The sequence below is a fragment of the Poeciliopsis prolifica genome, unplaced genomic scaffold (genome assembly GCF_027474105.1).
Source record: "Poeciliopsis prolifica strain line A6 unplaced genomic scaffold, Auburn_PproV2 SCAFFOLD070, whole genome shotgun sequence".
In the NCBI taxonomy this organism is placed as follows: domain Eukaryota; kingdom Metazoa; phylum Chordata; class Actinopteri; order Cyprinodontiformes; family Poeciliidae; genus Poeciliopsis; species Poeciliopsis prolifica.
The window spans coordinates 1,262,791-1,287,500 of record NW_026562445.1 but is presented as its reverse complement, the minus strand read 5'-3'; the positions used below and the strand labels follow the sequence as shown (position 1 = coordinate 1,287,500).

Here is a 24,710-nt window from a genome sequence, read left to right as displayed (position 1 = left end):
CTCGCCTCGCCATCCTTCTCCTGCACTTTGTGTCTCCTGCTCCCTAACACGCTCCGACAGCAAAAGGTCAATGCCCATTGGCTACATGGGGGGGGCATTGAGTGATGCGAAAAGGGGTGGGGTTGTCATGGCAACGTGCAGGGAAGCAGGGACGCAGGATGCATTCGGTGCCAAAAAAGAAGAAAAGGGCCGGAACCTGAGCGGGATGAAAAGCCTCCGACGGACGGCGCCTCAGTGGCTGGAGGCGCGGCGACTGGGAGGCCAGAATAAACTGGGTTTTAACTGGTGGATGCTTTACCAGCCTGGTGTTGACTTGGCCAGTCATGCCAGTAAGGCCGACAGTGGGGCCTGAACACGGCGAGCTGCTCTGTTATGTCTGTGAGCCACATTCTGCTGAGCTTGGCTTCACATTAATAAAAGAGGGATTACTAAAGTCTGCAGGCTCCTCTTAGGCCCTCCACCAGCCAGCAGCACCTCCTCCTCCCGCTCACCCCGCTCTGCATGCCGTTCACGTCCCTCCCATTCAGAAAAAAAACACTCATCTGCCTATTCTCCTGTCTCTTCCCATTTCATTTCTCTGCCTTTAAGTAGAAGCAGAAGGAAACGCACGAAAACAGATAAATTATTTAGATTTTCTCCCAAAAGAAAAGAGAAAAAAATCTTGACTGTGCAGTTTGAAAGAAGAAGGGGAAAGGAAATGAGGAGGAGCGAGAAATAAAAATTACATTAGATACAAGATTCCACAATCATCCCGGTGATATGAAGAATTAATCTTATCTTCCAGCGGCACGCGCAGCCGGGACGCAGCGAGCGCCTCCAAAGGCTCCGAGATGACAACAGGACAAATTCGCCTTTCCATTACGGCGCCATTCATCCATTGTGACGGCAGACACCTCGCGATAAGCAGCCGTATTGTTGCCATTGACAATGTCATTATGGGACAGTAAACAAGAGACGGCGCGGAGGGTCGGGATGAACCGGGCGGGGCGGCGAGGTCACAGAGCCAATCTGGGATGAAAGGATGCGAGACCCCATGGAGTGATAAGACAGCTCTTCTTCTGCTCCATCCGTCTCTTCTCCCAAAGCCAAGGGCGGCCGAACGAACGCCTAGAACAAAGCCGCACCGCGCCGCGCTGCACGGCGACGCGCCGCCGTAATCAACTCCTCTGTACTCACAAGCTTCCCTGGAGGTCGTCCGCAGAAAGAGGCTTAGAAGGAGGAACGGCTTCGGGATCACGGCTGTTAAGATGGGAAACGGATTTGATATTCGGCGTGTTTTAAACACCATGAGGGGAGCAGAGCTGCAGGTCGAGTCAGGCAGGCTTCCAGCTCAACATGACCCACAGCAGATACTTCCTCCAATACTTTCATTGATTAGTTCCATCAATATGACCAGATGATGTTCTGAAGAACAAGATGAGGCAAGAATCAGACATTATTGTTGAGGAAACTGAAAATCAAGAGATTAGTTTGGACGAATGGAGTCAAATCAGTAACTGAGTCAAGGTTTGATTGGTCCATTAAAAACCCGTTGAACCATAAAAATACTCGATTCCGGTCCGCTTCACTCCGACTCCGGTCCGCTTCATTCTGACTCCGGTCCGCTTCACTACAACTCCGGTCCGCTTCACTACGACTCCGTTCCGCCTCATTGCGACTCCGGTCCGCTTCACTCTGATTGCGGTCCGCTTCACTCCGACTCCGGTCCGCTTCACTCTGACTCCGGTCCGCTTCACTACAACTCCGGTCCGCTTCACTACGACTCCGTTCCGCCTCATTGCGACTCCGGTCCGCTTCACTCTGACTCCGGTCCGCTTCACTCTGACTCCGGTCCGCTTCACTACAACTCCGGTCCGCTTCACTACGACTCCGTTCCGCCTCATTGCGACTCCGGTCCGCTTCACTCCGACTCCGGTCCGCTTCACTCTGATTGCGGTCCGCTTCACTCCGACTCCGGTCCGCTTCACTCTGACTCCGGTCCGCTTCACTCTGACTCCGGTCCGCTTCTGACTCCGGTCCGCTTCACTCTGACTCCGGTCCGCTTTACTCTGACTCCGGTCCGCTTCACTCTGACTCCGGTCCGCTTCACTACGACTCCGGTCCGCTTCACTACGACTCCGGTCCGCTTCACTACGACTCCGGTCCGCTTCACTACGACTCCGGTCCGCTTCACTCTGACTCCGGTCTGCTTCACTCTGACTCCGGTCCGCTTCACTCTGACTCCGGTCCGCTTTACTCCCGATTCCGTTCCACCTCATTGCAACTCCGGTCCGCTTTACTCTGACTCCGGTCTGCTTCACTCTGACTCCGGTCCGCTTCACTCTGACTCCGGTCCGCTTCACTCTGACTCCGGTCCGCTTCACTCTGACTCCGGTCCGCTTCACTCCGACTCCGGTCCGCTTCACTCTGACTCTGGTCCGCTTCACTCTGACTCCGGTCCGCTTCACTCTGACTCCGGTCCGCTTTACTCCCGATTCCGTTCCGCCTCATTGCAACTCCGGTCCGCTTTACTCTGACTCCGGTCTGCTTCACTCTGACTCCGGTCCGCCTCACTCCGACTCCAGTCCGCCTCACTCCGACTCCGGTCTGCCTCACTGCGACTCCGGTCCGCCTCACTGCGACTCCGGTCCGCCTCACTCTGTTAATTTTTTTCCCTTGCTGCTCAAGACTGAATCCCAAAAAGTACAAATAATGACAACAGTAGATTTTATCTTCTGCTGTGCTACTGATATCTAGAATGTGAATTGATAGATTTGATGTGTGAACTTTTAAAATAGGCAGTTATGTTTTCAGGGATTTTCAGCTTTTTGCAGAGGGTGATCCCTAACCCTGTGAAAACTAGTCTGTAAAAAAAAGTTACTCTCATTATTGAGATAATTTAGAATTTATTCTCATTTATAACTTTTTCCAAAAAAAAAGCAAAAGAAAAACAGCATTTTGCAAACTGAAGAGGCCACAGATACAGCTGGGAGGGACACCCATCAGACTCCTAAGGTAAATCAGAAAGTGGAGTCTCATTTATTCATTTTGGGTTAAATCTTTTGGACCTCTGGTCACGGCCTGAATAATTCACTCCGTCTGGATGCTGCTATACTGGAGATGTTCAGCATTTATGAAATTCTCCTAAACAGGTAGAAAAAGGAGGAGAAACCAACTGATTTCATCATTTTAGGAATTTCTGTTGCAGAAAAGATGTTGCATAAAATAAATGCGAATTTATAAGGTACTTCTGTTGGCAAAACATTTGTGAATAAAGAGTTTTCTTTGAGAGATTTCAACCTGAACCTTCAGAAGCTGAGGTGTTAGCATTCTGGGCATGCTCCGGCCCCCTCCCTGTGGGCCTGAGCTGACAGGATTGTTCCTGTTCCATTTGCAGACATTAGCACTGGGAGATTAATTTGTCCCCTTCCATTAGGTGGGAAAGCAGCCGCCATCGCTGCTCAATTATCGCTTAACAAAAAGAAAAATACTCAAACGCACAGGAAGCATCAAAATAACAAGCATGAGCGTCGCCGCATCATGCAGATGCATTTCTGTGCGTTCGTCAGCGGCAGCAGTGGGCAGGTGTCTCTGCTTTCTGCAGCTAATTAACAGCAAACCGACTGACACTCGGCTCTGCACTGGATGACAGGAGATGGAGAGAGGGGGATGGAGGAGCACGAGATAAAGGAGTTTCTGCATTTCGACTTCCTGCTGCTTCCTTTTGATGACGACTCCGACTTCATTAGTAATAATGAACATCAGCGAGGCTCGATGAAATGTTTCTATCCTTAAAAAGACAAGAATCCGTTAAATCTGCCTTTTTTCCTGCCGGAGAGACAGACGGCGTTCCTGCATCATTCCCACCAGTTTGGTGACTGGGATGGCCCCAGTATGGCCGCCGCAGGACTCAAACATCTGAGCATCACAGCGGAGATGTTAGCACAAAAATCCGCGACAGAAACAAAGTCTGATTGCAGATCTGTTTTTTTCCCGTCGCGCTCCGCTGATGTGACGATGCTGCCGTGTGGCGAGACTCGCTAATTGGCTCACCTGTTTCTGCGCCATCTGGAGCCGCTCGAAAATAAAACCGGAGAAAAAAGAGTCCACACTGAGTTCCCCAAACACACACACACACATGCATAAGCACACACACACACACACACACACACACACACACACACACACACACACACACACACACACACACACACACACACACACACACACACACACACACACAGAGGAATACATGCAGGACCCACATCCAGCTGAAATGTGTAAACCAGATGAAAACTCATGTACCATCAGAGTCGGGTTGTAAATACTGACATTTACTTTTTGGAGGATTTTTGCTAATTTTATTTTTACTTGAGTAGAAATATATTGAAGTCGTGCTACTTTTACCTGTGTATAATTTTTTGTTATCTGTGCAACTTGAAGATTAAGATTCAGTCCAAAAATTAGAAAATAGTAAAAAAAAAAAAAAACTAATGTTGAGATTGTATAAAACTAAAATTTGTCAAAACCTATAAAATAAATTAACATATGGATAACCGACGTTTTCAGTCCAGATTTAGCAGTTTGTTTCTCTAGATAAATATTTTAATAAGCAGAACTCATCAAATAAAAAATGAGAAATCAAAGAGAAAAAAGCAATCATCTCTAATTGGAAGCATCATTTTATGGTTTTTATTGCTGCTTTCATGAGCGGTTCTAATCGTCCCGGCTCCCATCGGGTTCGGATCGCCGCCGCGCCACCGAGCGCCACCGAGCGCCACCGAGCGCGCTCACAACAACCCCGCGGCACCAGAAGAAGAGCCGTCGTCATTAGCAACGGCTCATAATTCATACATTTGGATGAAAAATGGCGGCCATGACACCAGCAGCTGGGAAAGTACCTGGTTCTATTGAACATGAGCTGCAGCCCGGCTGGCAGCTCATGTTCAGGTTTTCTGCTTTGTTCTTAGTGAAACTTGCTCAGCTCAGTGAGACTGGAAGGGAAACAAGGTTTAACCTCAGCTGGATTCAGGCCTGGACTTTGACTAGGCCATTCACTCTGCCATCTCCATGTTCCACCAAACTGAGTTTTAGAAAAAGACTTTTTTCTGTCAACTTAAGAAGCTGCAGAGGGAAACCATCCCCTCAGCATGACGCTGCCACCACCATGCATCATTATGGTGAGAAAAAATTGAATTGGGTGACTTCATGGCATCATGAAAATATGGATCATTCATTTTGATTTCCAGAATTAATGTAGTTCTGGGTTTTTTATTTTCACTGCGTTGTGACGTTTTGTTAGTTTTTAGAGTTTTTACTTGTTTTTAATAGTTATATAGTTAAATACTGTGTAGTTTTTATTAGTTATTGTAGTAGTTTTAGTTGTTCATACTTTGGTTAATTTTTAGGCGCAGAATTCAAACATCACAGTATTGTGATTAATTTTACATCGATTGGATAAAGAATAATCAATAAATAATTTTCAGACAATATATTCAGTTATTGTTGAATAAATAAGTGATTCTGGAGTTTTCTCCCAACGTTTGCTGCTGATATTTTGCAGACAGCTGACTGCTGCACATGAGGCAGGAAGGCTAATAAACAGATTAATCAACACAAAGAGGATTAAATCTATAATTTCAGTGTTTTAGTTCCAGTTTTTCTTTATTTCAGTTGATGAAAATGTTTTCTCGGTTTCAGTTGGCTGTAATAACCGCGGTGAGGTTTTCGCAGAGCGATCGCTCCACTCAGCCACTTCCTGTCTCATAAATATTCAGATGTGGGAATAACCGAGGGGCGGGGCCTGAGGCGGCGTAGCGAGGGACCGCCGTTGTCATGTGGCAAACGGGACGCCGCGTTGTGTGAGTCGCTGTAATTACAGCCGCTGCTGTCTGCTGAGTGGCTCTGCTCTGTAAACAGGAAGTGTGTCCCTCACACACCTGCAGAGAGGAAGCCGGGCCTTTGGAGAGCCGTGGTGTCGTGCATGATGCTATTCATCCTCTAATCAACACTTGTTTGCTGCGGCGTGTGTGTGTGTGTGTGTGTGTGTGTGTGTGTGTGTGTGTGTGTGTGTGTGTGTGTGTGTGTGTGTGTGTGTGTGTGTGTGTGTGTGGGGAGGTCATGTCAGAGCCAATGGAGGGTTTGCGGCTCATAATGACCGAAGCTGAAAGGCATCCTCGGAGCCGCGGCGGCTAATTATCAGCTGTGTGCCTTCAAAGAACATTATCAGGACAAAGACCTGCAATTAGACACTCTCACCCACACAATCCCCTCGCAGCCTTCATCACCCCCATTTCCGCCGTCAACTCTTCCTCCTCCCAAACTGTCTTCCTCTCCTCTCCACCCTCTTTCATTTGCTCCCTATGAGTCCCACGACCCTCTTTCCCTCCATTTTTTCATTTCCTGTCTCTCTTTTATTTATCCCCAACCTCCCAATTCCTGCCTTACTCCTCCTCCTCGCTCCTCTTCCTCCTGGCCCAAAACAGACACTTAAATAACAAGCTGGGTGTCAGTCAAACCGCCAGAGAGCTTCATTAGAGGAGGAGAGCACACAGGATCAAATTATACGCCCCGTTCTGCTTTGTGTGAACGTGTGTGTGAACGTGTGTGTGAGGCGATTGGACGGCTGCGGTGGAGACAGAGGAAGCGAATGCGCTGCAGAATGACGCAGCTGTGTGTCGGATTAGAGCTGCGTCTGTTTGTTTGTGTCTGACAGTCGCAGCCTCGCCCATTTTCTCCAATCAGGCAGAAAAACAAAAGCTGAATTATTCTCACATTCTCCTCCTTTTCTTCCACGTTCCGGTTTCAGCTGCATCCGGCCGGATCCGGGGTTCGGTTCTGAGCTTCTGGTCCACCGGAGCGGCTCCAGGTCCAAACTCATGAATATATGAGCTCAATGTGAGAAATATTAGACATATCTGCATAAAGATGCTGATGAAGTGAATATTTCTACTTTACTGCAATCGAATGGGTTTTATTGAAATGTTGCCGCGACGCTCTACATTTTTTATCTCAACATTAAAACAACTTTGCTTTCTTAAAAAAGTCATGTTGAAGAAATATAATCAAAAACAGATTTAAAAAAATGATGCTTCACTTCCTGTAAACATAAAAATAAAAACCCGCCGACCTTAACTTTCTTGAATGAAACAAAGCAAAGCAAGAATTAAAAACTGAAACATTTTCATTAAAACACTAAAACTTCACTTTAAACTGATTTTACAGCTTAAAGCCAGGAGTAACACTGCCCCACCCCCACCTGTTACTGAGCACTGCCTGCCAGCTGGCTGAAACGCCATTTGGAAATATTCCTAATGCTGAAAATCCGTCAGTCATGACAAGAAATCAACAATAAAAGTTAAAAATATCATTACATCCAGAATCGGCTTCAACTGGAATGATGCCATTTAGTGATTTAATTACAAATATATAACAGAAATATAACATAAATATTGTCTGAGTAGCTTGTATTGAAACAAAGCATCGTTATTAGATAAACTTTTTCAGGTTTCACAAACAAAACCTGGAATATTTGGGAAGATCAGGCATCCATATTATAATGCACAATATTATAATTACTAATGCTTCCATAAACATGCAAGTTTAATTAGGTATCGCTGGAAATTTGACAAGAATAACTGAGATATTAACCCCTAAACAATCTACTAATGATGTTTAACAATTTTTCTATTACAAATATTTCCAAACATGATTTTAAACTTTCTGTAGAAAAAAGACAAAAAGAAAGTTTATCAGCAGAAAAACAAACTAAATTTAGGTCAAATGGAAACTGGAACATCAGGACATGAACTGTGGGTCTCTGCAGTCTGAGCCTGGACCAGTTTCTAGATTTTACATTCAGCTTTTTGTTATGAAGTCTCGTTTGTGTGCTAAAATATGAGTTTCATTAAAAATCTTATGTTGGATATCTTAAATATGACAATAAAAGTGCCTGAAAATGTCTGAAAGTTGCAGTTTAAGATGCATGTTGGGCATGTTTTAATCACAAATATGTTTATAAAAGTTAAATATTTCATTATAAAAGATGTTTTACCACAGAGAGCAATGGTCAAGCCAAACTAAAATCACAGAAAAAAACAAACATGAACTTAATGCAGCAGGAAACGATCATCTAAACCTCCTGCCTGCATTTGAATGAAATATAAATCCATCCTGCAGAAAAAGTTGCAGCCAACATTCAACTGACCAAAATGCTTTTCTAAAAAACTTAGAAGCAAAACTTTGTGAATCTTTGATGTCATTAAAACCGCATATTCTTTAACTATTCCCCAAACAATCCAGACTCCTAGATGGATCTTCTCCTTTCTGCTCCATTTCCCTGCTCTAGAAATCAGATCATAAAGACTTAAAATGTCATAAGAGAGGAAATCCATCACAGCGTTCATCCCTCTGTTTGCTGGAGTTGGGAACAGAATCAACCAATCAGACGGCTCCGTTCGCCTCCCTGATGGCGCTCAGGAAGGATTCTCATCTTTCCCGTTAACGACGCCTCAGATGAGGAATAGGTGGAGCTATTTTTAACCGGGCCTTATTTAAGGCTCCCCGCCCCGCTCTGGGTCCGGCGCCGACAGCTTCGGTTTAATGACCCTCCGCCGCGTCACACCTCGCCGTCTCCAATTTCCTGCTCTCCTGTCCAGGAGGTCAACTCATCATTCTGTCCTTGCAGACCAACAAACCCCCAAACTGCCGCGGCTCTGATGCCGCCCTGCAGGCTGCATGCGGCGCTGCATGCGGTGCAGGAAGAGGAGGAAAGTTGTCCTACCTTTGTATCGGTCCAGAGAGGTCGCCGGCGTCCTGCCTGCAAGACAAGACAGAGAAATGATTAACGTCTTGAAGAAAACCAAAACGGAGAAAACAGTTTCATAACGTTCCCATAAAGGAGCCCAAATTATTTACATTTTTTTCAAAATGATGGCAATTATTGATAAAACATTTCTAAAAGTTTGCTTTCAGAACATCCAGACAGTTTCTCCTCCTGATAGTCCGGTAAACCCGGTTCAGCTGCACTGGTTCTGTTTCTCTGTGTCTCTGAGTCAAACCAGCCTGCTCCCCTCCTGGCCTGTGGGGGCGCTGCCCCAAGAACCACTGAGGGAAACGACACAAAAACCTCTATAGTCACTGAGAGCAACTTCCTTCTTCACAACATGGAAACAAGATGGAGGCGTCAGATTTTAGCAGTCAGAGGATTTCTGTTTTAGCTACAGACTAGGAGCCATTTCTGCTGCTAGCGCTAGGCTAGCAAGTTAGCTTTGGTTGTATTTACCCAGAAAGCCCTGCGATGTTGCTACTTGCTGCTTGGTGTTCACATATAGATTTGAATCAAGCAGAGTTCACTTTGGGGATTTTAAAGGCAGCTAAACGTTTCCTTCAGATTTTTCTAGAGCTGCTCTGCCGGTCAGCTGGCTGAAAGAAGGCGTCAAAGTTTTTTCTTCCTGACAGAAAAAAAACCCTCTAAACTCTCCAAGACTAAATGACATTGATATAAAACACATACACACACACACACACACACACTATGCATAATGCTGGTTGTTGCATGACTAACTGCAGATTTTGCACCAGCAGATAGCCTGACTAACCACCAATCAGCTCATCAGGAAAGATAAAAATACCAAAACTACAGAGAAGTGAGAAGATCAGCACTTCACTGTATGATTAATATCAGCTTGTTATTCTACATTTCTGCTTTTGTTTGTCATCAAAACAACAATAAAATACTTTAGCTTTAATAAAAATCGTTGCAGCAGCAGAAATAATAATTCCCTCATTCCAAAAACGGTGAAACAGTTGAGCCTCAGTTTGACTTTAAGCTACTTTAAATCAAAAAGGAAACAGTTGGATGCTGATGAAGGTGGAAATCACATAGGATATTGGCAAACACACACACACACACACACACACACACACACACACACACACACACACACACACACACACACACACACACACACACACACACACACACCAGGCGATCTAAATGGTAAATTGGTCGTGTGTGTCCTTGGGAACAGTTGAGAAACTTCTTCCTTCCTCTGGGTTTTCTCCAGAATTCCCTGCTGTTTCCTCTTTTTCCCTCCTTCTCTTTTTCTTTCAGCCCTTCTTCCAATTCTCTGTTCCTCTTCCACTGCATGTAAATAAATTGGTCCCCAGGCCCTACCACTACACAATGTGTGTGTGTGTGTGTGTGTGTGTGTGTGTGTGTGTGTAAGCAAGCATAGCGCTCAGTGCAGACACACACACACAACCCTCCCAATCTCAGAGCAGCCCCTAATTAGCCAGAGTTTTATTGTCACAGAGGTAAATAAAGTAAAGAATGAGTTGGAGCCCTGAGAGCTGATGCGGGGTGGAAGGTGAGGGGGGTTATGGGGTGGTGGGGTGGTTGGGGTGGATGGGGGGTGGCAAGTGAGTATTATGATGATGAAATGTGGCGAAAAAACTCGCAGCTCCTCCTCAACACAGCGGCCAATCACCGGCAGCGCCGCTCTTTGCATTTCAAAGACGAACTCTTGTCTGTTTCATCTCCCCAAAAACCAGCAGAGACGATTGTCCTGTTATCCTGCAACACACACACACACACACACACACACACACACACACACACACACACACACACACACACACACACACGCACTCTGCAGCCACCTCCGCTTCAGTCCATTTTCCTCCACCATGAATTATGAAAAAGGGGAAATGGAACATCAAACACATTCTGCTTGCTCTTCGACGTTTACAACGCGACACACACACACACACACACACACATGCATACACACACACACACACACACACATACCTGAGACACACACACACACACACCTGAGACACACACACACACACACCTGAGACACACCAAAACTGCATTTCCGCGTCTGCATGGAACATTTCCCGACACCTCCAGTCACTTATATTATATCTGGATGATAAAGCAGCAGAACTGAGTGAGATTTGATTCACAGGATAAATGAAAACAGCAGCAATTTGTTCAGCCATGATGGAAAAGTAAGTACACCCTCAGTTAAATCAAAGCTTTCATTCACTAATTCAGTTCAGAAAGAAAACAATTTATGACACAAAATGTTATTTATCAAGAGTTCTATTAATTATGGCAAACAGTTAATAGAAAATCCAGATTGCTATATTAAAACTAATTTAATATAATTTAATTTTCAGAGTTTCTGAAAAACTGAGTTGTTTCATAAGTCATATACCATCATCATCACAATGGACAGAAAGATATTCATAACCATAATCTCATCATAAATGATGCTGTTGTCATGAAACAGAGATTGCAATGGGGCCCAAGATGTCAACCTACTTAAGGCCCCAAAAAGCTTTGGACCGGCTCTGTGACATTCCTGATCATCTCAGATTTTACTTACTTTTAAATATCAGTAATCATTTTTATGAGTAAAATTTGTCTCTCCACATGCTGGTCTTTATTTCCTGGAGTTGGATGAACCTCCTGGTCTCGACACTCTGAGGCAACAATGGATCAAAACTCCCAAAACAAACAGCACCGGTTCTGCAGCCGCTCGTTTCTCCACCCAATATTCAGGCTCTGTTTTTGAAAGTAAAGCTGTGCTGAGTGTCTGGTACCCAGCGCTCATTAGCGGGGTTTGTTTTGGCGCCAGCGTTCCCAGGGTTGACCTGTCAGTCAAACGGCGCCGCCGCTGCTCTGGGGGTTCTGGAGACGGTCGGGAGCTTCAGGGACCGAACCGTCGGGAAGCCCTGATAATTATGACTCTTGTTTGTGGGGATGAGAAGGAAACAGGTTGTGCTGTTCTGAAACAAAACATTTCACTCATGAAAGGCTGGCGAGCGAGTCAGGGTGTCTAAAGAGCGGCTCAGGGGCCGTCTGTGGCCCTCCAAGTGATTCTGAGCGGCCCTCAAACACGACACTAAAATGACACAAACTCTTTTCCAGCTACAGGTTAAAGGTCAATGCAAACAAATCCTAGTGAAATTTTCTCCACCTTTCAAAAAATATCCAAGTTAAAGTCTCCAAAATATAAAACACAAAGTTATAAATTAATTAAATTTAAGAGTAAATAGAAACTAAACTCCACTAACGAGAGCAGAAGGAGCAGCAGAACTTCCTGGTTCTGAAAATAAAAAAGTCCAAAGCGAATAGAAAAAAACACTGAGTTTTATATGTTTGTTTTTCTTTAAATGAGGTTTAATGGCTGGATAGTTAGTTAAATAGTTAGTTAAATAATTAGTTAAATAGTTAGTTAAATAACTGGGTAGGTAACTTTATTAAAACTAGATTTTATGTTACTTCTCCCTAAAACTTTTTATTTTATTAAAATATTACATTGTGTTAGTTGTGAAGATAAAAATGAAATAATTTGCGTCTTTAAAATGAATATACTTTTTAATTAAAAGCTATAAACAAATGCAGTTTCTTAATTCCTTTGAAGTTATGGGTTTCATCCGTGAGGTGGAAAGTTTGACCTCTTTTTGTTTCCTTTGTTTCGGCTCAAACTCTGAGGAACCGATCAGATAATCAATGGGAGAAAGTTGGACCTTTAATGTGATTCTTAAACACGCAGCAGCTCAAACAAAGTGACTCAGACATGCAGCAGCAGAACCTTTAAATGGAAACTGAAGTGTTGCACCTTTGTTAACATGGAAATGTCAGATTAGTGTTTAAAAAGACTTTTTAAATTTCCCCGCTGCAGGAGCTTTCTGCCGCCACCAGCAACCCTCTTCAGCGTTTCACCCTTTTAAGGTTTTCTATTACGGCGCCTGAGTCAGAGCCGAATCCGCAGAGCTACTAAAATCTGAAACGTGGCGACGAATCTGTCCAAAAAAAGAAGCTTTCGGTCCAGGTGGGCCAGATCTGGGTCAGCGTTGATCACAGATGGGAGAGCGGTGTCCAGGTGGAGAGCAGCCAGACTTATGCTTGGTGACAGACACACACACACACACACACACACACACACACACACACACACACACACACAACACACACACACCACCGCGGGCCTGCTGGAGACGAAGAGCGGAGCTGAAACGCGACGGGCTCTCAGGGCAGCGGCGCGTTCCAGACGTCGCCATCAACAAAAGATGTGACCTGAGGATGCGCAGCGCCACAATCAGCCGGCCGCCGGCCGCCTCAACCAGCCGGCCGCCGCAACCAGCCGGCCGCCAATCAGCCGGCCGCCACAACCAGCCGGCCGCCGGCCGCCTCAACCAGCCGGCCGCCACAACCAGCCGGCCGCACAATCAGCCGGCCGCCACAATCAGCCGGCCGCCGGCCGCCTCAACCAGCCGGCCGCCACAATCAGCCGGCCGCCACAACCAGCCAGCCGGCCGCCTCAACCAGCCGGCCGCCGCAACCAGCCGGCCGCCACAATCAGCCGGCCGCCACAACCAGCCGGCCGCCACAATCAGCCGGCCGCCACAACCAGCCAGCCGCCTCAACCAGCCGGCCGCCGCAACCAGCCGGCCGCCACAATCAGCGGCCGCCACAACCAGCCAGCCGCCTCAACCAGCCGGCCGCCGCAACCAGCCGGCCGCCACAATCAGCCGGCCGCCACAACCAGCCGGCCGCCACAACCAGCCAGCCGCCTCAACCAGCCGGCCGCCGCAACCAGCCGGCCGCCTCAACCAGCCGGCCGCCGCAACCAGCCGGCCGCCACAACCAGCCGGCCGCCACGGCGGCGAGCGTTTCCCACGTCGGAGGATTCTGGAGATCCGACTGCGATTGTTCAGACTCTCGGAGGAGAGGTGGCGTGCTGGAGCCTCCAGGGGGCGCTGCTGCTGTCCGCACACAGAGGACCGGGCTTTAAGTAGGACACCGATTGCAACATCGAGCCTCATCATTTATGATACATTTTTAATAATTTTGCACATGAAACAATCACTGCACTGATTTCATCAGTGACCCATTTTTATCTTCGCTCTGCATGAAGAATAAAAACTGCAACAAAGAGTGGCGTTTCCATGGCTACCATCAGATGCTCTCTCCGCAGCAGGAAGAGAAACCGAAGAGTTAATTTGAAGGTTGAAGTACGGTGGAGGCGTGTGGTGCTGCGGGCCTGGGAACCCGACTCTCTAATGTCTTAAAGACTTTTTGAGCTAAATCATTTATTTCAGATTTTAACTCTCTTGCTGTTGTTTTGAGTTTACACAAAAGTTTTTCCTTTTTAATTTTGTTCTAATTCTGATCTGATTTAACTTTAATCCAACTTTTCAACTTTCTGGGACGATTTTACCCTGAATTAAAAAACACCAATCTTTCAAAGAACATTTATTAATTTGGTCCATTTTGATATTTAGAAATGTCCTTTTTGTTTCTAAAGTTCCTCAGAGCAACATGGAGCTTAACGAGACGAACATGGTTTTATTTTATCATTTTATCAGCTATTGGCAGACGAACGAATTAACTTCATTCATAAACTTTCCATTAAAAATAAACTAAAAGCAGGAATTAAAAAAAAGGTCAATATTGGCGACACGTTTAAACTGTAATCACTGTTTCTGCTGAGTTAGATGAGAAACTTTCAGTCTGAACTTTATCTGCTGAACTCGCTGAAGGTTCTGGATTCTGCAGCAGACAGAAACATTTCCATGGATCTGCCTCCCACATGTGAGCGGAACGGACGGTTCTGCAGAACAGAATGTCCAGAACCGCGAGCCAAGAGAAACGAAAAGCCGCTGAGTCTGCAGAATCTGAGCGACGTTCTGAGGCGAACGCGTCGATGCAGAGCCGCTGCTCATTGGTCAGCCGGAGCCAGGTGATCCGGGTCATTACAAAATAAAAGCCTTTAAATAGAGTCTGAATCCTGGGGGCCATTTGGACCTGAACCAGCAGAAAATCATTTTATCACCAGATTCAGACGATTTTTCCACTTCCTGTTTATTTTTTCCAGCTGGCGTCAGCAGCCCATCTGCGAGTCGCAAACACTTCATGTTTCCATCGCTTCGCTCCTCCTCACATCTCACACATCCAGGATCCCTCTTCACCAGCGGTCCCTCGCTCCCCGGCCAATCAGCGCCGCCCATCACACCTCCATAAGCGCTGCTAAATTCCTCCCAACTCCGACATTCACACCTTCACACAGGTAGATGTGTGAGGACCGCCGCCCGGATGCCTGTTGTCATGGTAACAGCTCTTTCAAATGCTGTCAGACCCGAGCGACACGGAAGCTGCTGCGCCGCGACGTTGGCGCCGCCCGGAGATTTGACCAACGGACAGACGACGATCCGACTGACTGAGGGACGCATCTGCTCATGTGCAGAACGGAGGGTCCAGTCAAAGTCCAAAAACACACAACTATCCTTCAGTTACAGTCTAGAAACACACATCTATCCTTCAGTTACAGTCTAGAAACACACATCTATCATTTAGTTACAGTCTAGAAACACACATCTATCCTTCAGTTACAGTCTAGAAACACACATCTATCATTTAGTTACAGTCTAGAAACACACATCTATCCTTCAGTTACAGAGTCTAGAAACACACATCTATCCTTCAGTTACAGTCTAGAAACACACATCTATCCTTCACTCAGAGTCTAGAAACACACATCTATCCTTCAGTTACAGAGTCTAGAAACACACATCTATCCTTCAGTTACAGTCTAGAAACACACATCTATCATTTAGTTACAGAGTCTAGAAACACACATCTATCCTTCAGTTACAGTCTAGAAACACACATCTATCCTTCACTCAGAGTCTAGAAACACACATCTATCCTTCACTCAGAGTCTAGAAACACACATCTATCCTTTAGTTACAGAGTCTAGAAACACACACTATCCTTCAGTTACAGTCTAGAAACACACATCTATCCTTCACTCAGAGTCTAGAAACACACATCTATCTTCCTTTTGGCGTCTAATGATGATTGTAAAAGAAAAAATAGAAAATTTATAGAAAAAAAAAATCGAATTTCTACATTTAAATTTTGAGAATAATCTCAAATGTTCCAGAAAAAATGGAAATTTCTGCATTTTAAAAGTAAAAAAAAAACTGTGAAAGTCGATTTTTGTTTCGGTGTTTGAAACTAAAAATTCCAAGTTTTTGTCTCCAAAATTCCTGAGAAGGAAAAACTGTAAAAATCTGAGACGTTTTGTTGTAAATTTTCTGTTTTGAATCTGATGTTATTCATTTCCCCTGATGCTCCGTCTGCAGGTGTGTGAAATATTGAAAACCTACATGTTTGCACAGAAGATTAAATATCAGTTCAGATTAATAAACAGAAGCACATAATGAGAACATTAATACTCAGCATTTTGAAGATTTAAGCCTCATTTAATCTTTTGTTTTTGGATCTGGCTGAGATTTGCCTTTGATTCGAGGAAAGTGGAACATTGATCCACACATTGTATATCTGTTTGATGATGGATCTGATAAATGTGATGTTTATTGATGTTTTTATGATGTAGCGCACTTTGAACTGCCTTATTGCTGAAACGTTTTATGGAAATAAAGTTGAGAGAAGATTCCAGCAGCCTGAGTTTGGATTTAAATCGTCTCAGAATAATCAGAGATCTGAGAAACAGTCCACTTCCAAAACACGTCAACATGACGAGACAAATGTTTAGATTAGTATTTCTTTACCGCATATGTTTTATTCAACGCTACTAACCCGTTAGATAAATATGAATTCACCTGTTGAAGGTGAATTTTAGGTAAATCATTGTTTCGTTTTTACTCACCATTGTTTGAAAATCAACTTTAATCCATGAATGTTTTTAATGAGGTGTGTTATATATATTTCAGGTAAATCATAGTTTTGGGTAAATGCATGAATCAAAAAACAACAAACTCAATCAAATTCATGTTTTGGTGAATCGTCCAATTGAGTCGAATCAAAACTGAAAAGCTTTTTGATTCTTTGGATATTTTGTGGTCGTTCTGCAGCGGACCATTAAAACCAGTAAACGTCCATCAGGAACAGCTTGGCTGCCACATTTTAACAGCCTCTAAATGGTACTTATGTCGGAGCAACAGGAACATTTTTGAAGTGCAAAACACAACCTGAGGACACGGCGGGCGTCGAAGCGAAAACTGTGTTAAAACGCGTCCAGAAGCTGACATGACGCTTTGTTCAGCTGCTAAAGGAGAGTCTGAACTGCAGGTTATGACGATTTAATATTCGGCTAAAAAGATGCTCCTTATTGCACAACTGCTACTCTGATCTGTAAATATGAAGAAGCTCAGATCTGAGCTGGAAAAATAAATGCTTACATTCCTGCAAAGCATTTATTTCCAACAAAAAGATAAACTTGAACTTTTGCAGAAAATTTAAAATCACAGAGTTCAGAGGACGGAAGTAAAACTTTATCCAGCCGGGAGACGTCATGATGCACCGAGTTCAGTGGGTAAAAACAGGAGAAAAAAGTTAGAAAAACTGCAAACAGATCCATGAAAACAAACATGATCACAGTTTGTGTTTGTTCACGTCATTAAAATGTGAGCAGAAAACCTCTAAACCTGTTTTATCTTCTTTAGCACGACTTTTACTCTGAGCGGTTCAGGTTTTTCTGATCCGTATTGATTGTTCTGACTGGAGGATTTACTGATCACTTTCTCCTACTACTCTCCATTTCTGCACACATTAGCTGCCGTTCTCTTTCTGTCCTGTTTTGCTTGTAGCTTCATCAGTTCCACGCCAGTCTGTGTTTTGTCCTGTTTTAGTCCCTGACTGATGGATTTCACCTGTATTTGCAGGTTTTTGTGTTTTTCCATGCGGTCACGTGTCGTTCAGTTTCCATGCAGCCGGGTGTGAATTTCTGCACGTTTCTTTCCTTTCTGTCGGCAGCAGCAGAAATCTTCCTGAGCAGCTCAGACTTTCAGCATCATTTTGTTTTCAAGGCCAGAGAGCGTAACGAATGTTCCTCATAGAACTGAATAACACAAATGTTGCACTCCAGTCGTTGGTTTTGTTGTGGAAACTACACAAGCTCACAATCCTTTCTGCGGCGGAACCAGTTGGTGTAAAACGGACCGGCTCCGGAGCGGGAAGCGGGCCATTACGCTGTAAAGCTGCATGTGCTGCTGCTGCTACAACAGGAGCTTCAATGGGCCATTTCCCTTCGCGTGTGGCCTGGGGTGTGTTAGCGGCGCGCATGCACTCATGCATGCATGTGTGACATATTGAGGGCGTTTAAATGCGCCGAGAGAAACGACCTGCGTGTTAAAGGGTGAACAAAGGGAGAAGTGGCAGCAGAGTGTTAGGCCTCATTTACTTTGTCATATTCAAGGGCCATGCAGGCTGCGCACACACACACACACACACACACACACACACACACACACACACACACACACACACACACAGACACATACACACACACACACACACACACACACACACACACACACACACACACCCACACACACACACACACACACAGACACACACACACACACACACAGCCATGCTGAGAAATGCAACAGCCTAAAAGACTCATCCATCAAGCCTCCTCTTCCTCATCCTCCTCTTCCTCGGTTAATAGCAGCAGAGATCGGCTCCATTAGCTCAGACCTCCTCACTCATGCAGATGAAGCGCCGTCATGGAGGCTTGCGTCAGGCGCCGCCGCCACTCCCCGACCCGGCAGGAGGGCCGGGTTCAAACGGAGGCGCATCGGGGTTCTGATTGGACCCGGATGTGGAGACGGTGAGCGAGCGAGGGGAGGGAGAGGGGGCGAGCGAGGGGGCAAGTGAGGGGGCGAGTGAGGGGGCGAGCGAGGGGGAGAGCGAGGGGGCGAGCGAGGGGGCGAGTGAGGGGGAGAGTGAGGGGGCGAGCGAGGGGCGAGTGAGGGGGAGAGTGAGGGGGCGAGCGAGGGGGCGAGCGAGGGGGCGAGCGAGGGGGAGAGTGAGGGGGCGAGCGAGGGGGGAGCGAGGGGGCGAGCGAGGGGGCGAGTGAGGGGGAGAGTGAGGGGGCGAGCGAGGGGGAGAGTGAGGGGGAGAGTGAGGGGGCGAGCGAGGGGGCGAGTGAGGGGGAGAGTGGGGGGCGAGCGAGGGGGAGAGTGAGGGGGCGAGCGAGGGGGCGAGTGAGGGGGAGAGTGAGGGGGCGAGCGAGGGGGAGAGTGAGGGGGCGAGCGAGGGGGCGAGCGAGGGGGCGAGTGAGGGGGAGAGTGAGGGGGCGAGCGAGGGGGCGAGCGAGGGGGCGAGTGAGGGGGGAGAGTGAGGGGGCGAGTGAGGGGGAGAGTGAGGGGGCGAGCGAGGGGGAGAGCGAGGGGGCGAGCGAGGGGGCGAGCGAGGGGGGAGAGTGAGGGGGCGAGCGAGGGGGCGAGCGAGGGGGCGAGCGAGGGGGAGAGCGAGGGGGCGAGCGAGGGGGCGAGCGAGGGGGAGAGTGAGGGGGCGAGCGAGGGGGAGAGTGAGGGGGCGAGCGAGGGGGAGAGCGAGGGGGCGAGCGAGGGGGCGAGCGAGGGGGAGAGTGAGGGGGCGAGCGAGGGGGCGAGCGAGGGGGCGAGTGAGGGGGAGAGTGAGGGGGCGAGCGAGGGGGCGAGTGAGGGGGAGAGTGAGGGGGCGAGCGAGGGGGCGAGCGAGGGGGAGAGTGAGGGGGAGAGCGAGGGGGCGAGTGAGGGGGAGAGTGAGGGGGCGAGCGAGGGGGCGAGCGAGGGGGCGAGTGAGGGGGAGAGTGAGGGGGCGAGCGAGGGGGCGAGTGAGGGGAGAGTGAGGGGGCGAGCGAGGGGGCGAGTGAGGGGGAGAGGGAGGGGGCGATTGAGGGGGAGAGAGAGGGGGCGAGTGAGGGGGAGAGTGAGGGGGCGAGCGAGGGGGAGAGTGAGGGGGCGAGCGAGGGGGAGAGTGAGGGGGCGAGCGAGGGGGCGAGCGAGGGGGCGAGCGAGGGGCGAGCGAGGGGGAGAGTGAGGGGGAGAGAGAGGGGGCGAGCGAGGGGGCGAGCGAGGGGGAGAGCGAGGGGGAGAGTGAGGGGGAGAGTGAGGGGGCGAGCGAGGGGGAGAGAGAGGGGGAGAGCGAGGGGGAGAGCGAGGGGGCGAGCGAGGGGGAGAGTGAGGGGGCGAGTGAGGGGGCGAGCGAGGGGGAGAGCGGGGGGCGAGTGAGGGGGAGAGTGAGGGGGCGAGCGAGGGGGAGAGCGAGGGGGAGAGTGAGGGGGCGAGCGAGGGGGCGAGCGAGGGGGAGAGAGAGGCCGCACCGGACAACAGTAAATTATTAGAGTCACCATGACGACTGGCCAAACGTCATAAAGGTTCTGGTGGGTTTGGACCGGTACTCTGGTCGTTTTCACCATGAATCTCTGCTGGTTCTGATCCGTTAAATCAGGCAGCAGAAGAGCCCAGACACCCGGACCGGTTCTGGTTCTGGTTCTGGTCTCCAGTGGACTCGGTTTTGTTTTGAAGGTCTGAAATTCACTTCCTGCTTCCCTTTCACAGTGGTTGTTGCTAGGCAACCACAGACTGAATGAGTTGCTAGGGAACCAGAGGGAGAGCGGTTAGTTGATGCCACCAAAAATCTTTTCCTCTCCCTACATCCCCCAGAATGCAGTGCGGTTCTGGATCGGAGTTCAGTTAAATCATTGATCATTCTATCAAGCATATTGACATTGATCAGGTTTGTATTGCATCACTGATTTATTGGTTTTGTTTGCTTTCACATGGAGTCTTGCAAACAAACTGTAACGTATAAAAGTCCTGCAGCTCCTGGATGGAGACGCTCTCGCCTCCTCAAGGTCGCGGCTGGTTGAAGGTCGGCGGACAGGAGAGTCGGTTAATTGAGTTTTGACAGCTGGAGCTTCGTCTGCAGCAGCCAAACAGACAGCAGCTCATCCATGGGTAAAAACACCGGGACGCAGCTTCCTGTCCCCCAGAAAGGTCGTTAAATCTCTTCCTGGGAATTACCTCCTCCGATGGAATGATTATACCATAGAGACGTATGCAGTGAAACCATTACTGACAATTTGCTGCTGTGCAGCCCATGAGGAAGGTCTTTCTTTCAACACTGTAGCTTTCACAGCCTTGAAGAACTGTCACACAAATTACTGTAATTATCCATCTAAATGTCTTTTCTGTTCATTTAATGACTTCATTTATTACAGTTAAAGCCAAATTGCAGTTTAAAGCCACAAGCAATGAATAGAAGCACTTTTCTTAGGCAATCAACACTTGATAATGCTCTTTAGACTGAGATTTAAGATCCATGCACCTGAAACACTGAATCTGGGCTGACATGCATGTAGCTGCTTTTTACTCTCATTTATCTTTTGTGCTTTTAAACACAATTAGATCCTCAGCCACCTTCTGCTGTTTGCTGCTGCAATTAAAGCCCTGATGTCTGGAAGTTCATTAAAATGCTGTAGTTGTATATTGGCAGTAATCGGCTTGATTAGTCAAGTGTTGATTGTGCTAATTCTGCTCTCAGCTCCAAAAATACAATTTCACCCAACATAAATAAACAGGTAAAGGCGTGCCTGGATTAACAAACATGACACTGAATCAATTAAATTAAAACACATAAATCAGAGCATAAAGGCTTTTTCCCCGTTTAACTAAAGAGACACTGAAGGCTTTTCCTGAGAATATTTCCAACCCAAAATCTATTTATTATCATGGATTTTCTAGTAAATCAACTGTGATGATGATGGATGTGAAGCTGAAATGATGCTGCTTCATAATTTCACTCAGCTGAGTCATTTTGTGGCTAACGCTACATGCTAACTTCATTCATTAGATGCATCACAGAAGCACAGTGGAGTAAAATTCACCAAAACTTCTCAGACGTTTTCAGATCAAACTCAGAAATTTTCTAGAAAAAAAGCTGAAAAGTTTCAGTTTCAAATGACAAAAAGTTTGGATGTTTCAAACTCAGAAATGTCCATTTTCTCCAGAAACATTATGACTTTCTGAGATTTATCTTGCAAATGTTTGTTTTTTGGAGCTCAGAAATTTGCTTCTTTTTAGTGGAAATGTCCCTTTTTATTTTTCATTAAGCTGCTGTAGAAAACTCCAGATCATAAAACTAAATTTGCGATCGGTCCCGGTGACTCGATCGGTGACGGAAGGCGGCCGTATCAGACCCGCCGCCGATGAGTGAAGCCCGGGGATAAATCAATACGACCGCCGTCTGCTCATCAGATTTGGGCCGGTGGCTTAGACAGAGAAATGTCAGCCTCTAATCTCTTTAATAGCGGGATATTACATTTTAATCCCAGTCTGATTCCGTGGCTCTCTTCATTAAGGCCACCTGCAGACGCCGTGGAGGAGCGAGGGGCAGGAAGAAGGTAAATACAGAGATCGCTATCAAAACAGAGCTGGTAATTAAGCCAGAGAGGAGGAAGAGGAGCAGAGGGTGAGGAAGGGCCGGGTTACGGAGCGTCGACGCGGCGCGGTGATTGACTGCGAGACGCGGAGGCAGTAAAGTGATGTGGATGAGGAGTGAGGACAAATTGATATGATCACAACATGTCACATTAAAGACAGGCCTGCCATCCATCAACATGATAAAAGGCCTCCTTCACTCCAACACTAACCCGCCGCCATTGATCTCAATGCTTCACTTCGCCAGCCACTAACCATTTATGATAACTATCATTATGCAGTTATGAGGACGCTGATGATCTATCATAGCTCTGCAGGCCACAATGAAAAGATAACCCTTGCTAATTTGTTGCTCTGACGAGCTCAAATCACGGAGGGAAATTAGCCAGAAAAGAGAATAATTTCACTCAATTTCTCTCAATCATGTCAGAAAATAATGAAAAGTGAAAGTGGATGAAGACGACGGTTGAAGGGACTTAAAGGGATGATGAGTTTGATTTGTTTTAGGGACGTCTTCAGAGACGCAGGCAGAGCAAATGTAACATTGATGATAAGAGCAAACATGCTTTAAATCAGCCCTGAGAAAATCACTAAATCAATATCAATTAGGCTGCAGAGAGCAACAACGGACAACTGGCTTTGTTTTAACTAATGAAGTCTGTGGAGAATCCTATCTGTCCTGGTTCCCCCACCACACACACACACACACACACACACACACACGCACACACGCACACACGCACACACACACACACACACACACAAACACACACACACGCACACACGCACACACACACAGACACACACACACACACAGACACACACACACACACACACACGCATACAAACACACACAGACACACACACACACACACACACGCATACAAACACACACACACACACACACACACACACACGCACACACACACACACATACATACAAACACACACACACACACACACACACACACACACACACACACACACACACTCCTCATTACCAACCATGACACTTTGGAAAACACACAGACGTCCTGAAACTCGTCTGTAGATTTCAAATGTTGGGAATCGGTGGAAACATTTCTCTGATGCTTGAGGATTTATGGACCTCTGAGCTCAACAACCATTTCTGTTTATCGATGTAGTAAAACTGTAGAAAATATTTGATTTCCACTGAAATACCAGGAAAACGTTCTGATGCTGAGGAAACTCATGTATCATTTGGACTTCAGGAGCCATTTAACGTGAAGAATCCAATTCTGACACACACAGTGTGTGTGTGTGTGTGGGGGGGGGGGGGTGTCTGTGTGTGTGTGTGTGTGTGTGTGTTTGTGTGTGTGTGTGTCTGTGTGTGTGTGTGTCTGTGTGTGTGTGTGTGTCGGGGTGTGTGTGTGTGTCTGTGTGTGTGTGTGGGGGTGTGTGTGTGTGTGTGTGTGTGTGTGTGTGTGTGTGTGGGGGTGTGTGTGTGTGTGTGTGTGTGTTTGTGTGTGTGTGTGTCTGTGTGTGTGTCTGTGTGTGTGTCTGTGTGTGTGTGTGTGTGTGTGTGTGTGTTGGACTCAGATGTTTGACATTTTGATGGATTTCATAACAAATTGCAGCTTAAAATAGCAGAAAAATAAAAGGCCAGAACGACGCAGAGTTGATGAAACGCGTTTTGAACACGTTTCAAAATATGAACATAAATTTGTATTTTGATTAAAAATTCAAAGACAAATCCAGAAATGAGAGGAATTGGACAGTTTTTAGCTGAGCAAACGATCAGAAATAATTATAGTTTGTCTGTGAAAACATCTAAACACGAGAAGCAACAACAACACTCTTCAGAGTGAAAGAAGAGACTGAGGGAAAGCCACTTGCTTTTTTTTGCCGCGTTTCCATTGACCACAAAATTGTGCAAATTAAAATGAAGAAAATTTGCAAAACTGAAAAATTTTCCACACTTCAGTAATGAAAACGCAGCTCAAGACGTTTTAAATGAGTTCATCAGAGGTGATGAACCATGCAGTTTAAAACAGCGTCTGCAAGACGGTGAGAGAGAGCAAGACTTTCAGCAGATACAAGGAAGGCTGAGCAGAATTAAAACTCTATATACGCTTTACCTCAATCCCTCATATGAAAACTATTAACTACAAATGAGAAAATATCTCATCACTCTTCGGCTTTAAATGCCATTTTCTAGCATCAAAATATGTAAATTCATCTTTTTATCATATTTCCGCCTCATTTTGAAACTGATGTGAACTAACAGTAAGAACTCTTTGCATACCTAAATGAATGGAAGTTGCTACAATAAAACTTATGTTGCTGCAATAATCTGGATTCATCAGTTGCAGAGTGAAAACACACACACACACACACACACACACACACACCACACACACACACACACACACACACACACACACACACACACACACACACACACACACACACACCCATCCGAGGCCGGCGGGCGGCGTGCAGCGAGGCTCCTC

At 46.6% G+C, this 24,710-nt stretch overlaps 1 protein-coding gene across 13 annotated transcripts in view; it reads right to left on the bottom strand.

The window, feature by feature from the left end:
* Window positions 1-24,710, bottom strand: part of celf2 (cugbp, Elav-like family member 2) — a 207,809-nt gene that overhangs the window by 141,376 nt on the left and 41,723 nt on the right. For all 13 annotated transcript variants that reach the window (XM_055020784.1, XM_055020783.1, XM_055020771.1 and 10 more), the window contains exon 2: window positions 8,762-8,797. Coding sequence is in view for 12 of the 13 variants with exons in the window: in XM_055020783.1 (XP_054876758.1) it covers window positions 8,762-8,797 (36 nt within the window). In the remaining variant the exon portion in view is untranslated. The remainder of the gene's footprint in view (window positions 1-8,761; window positions 8,798-24,710) is intronic.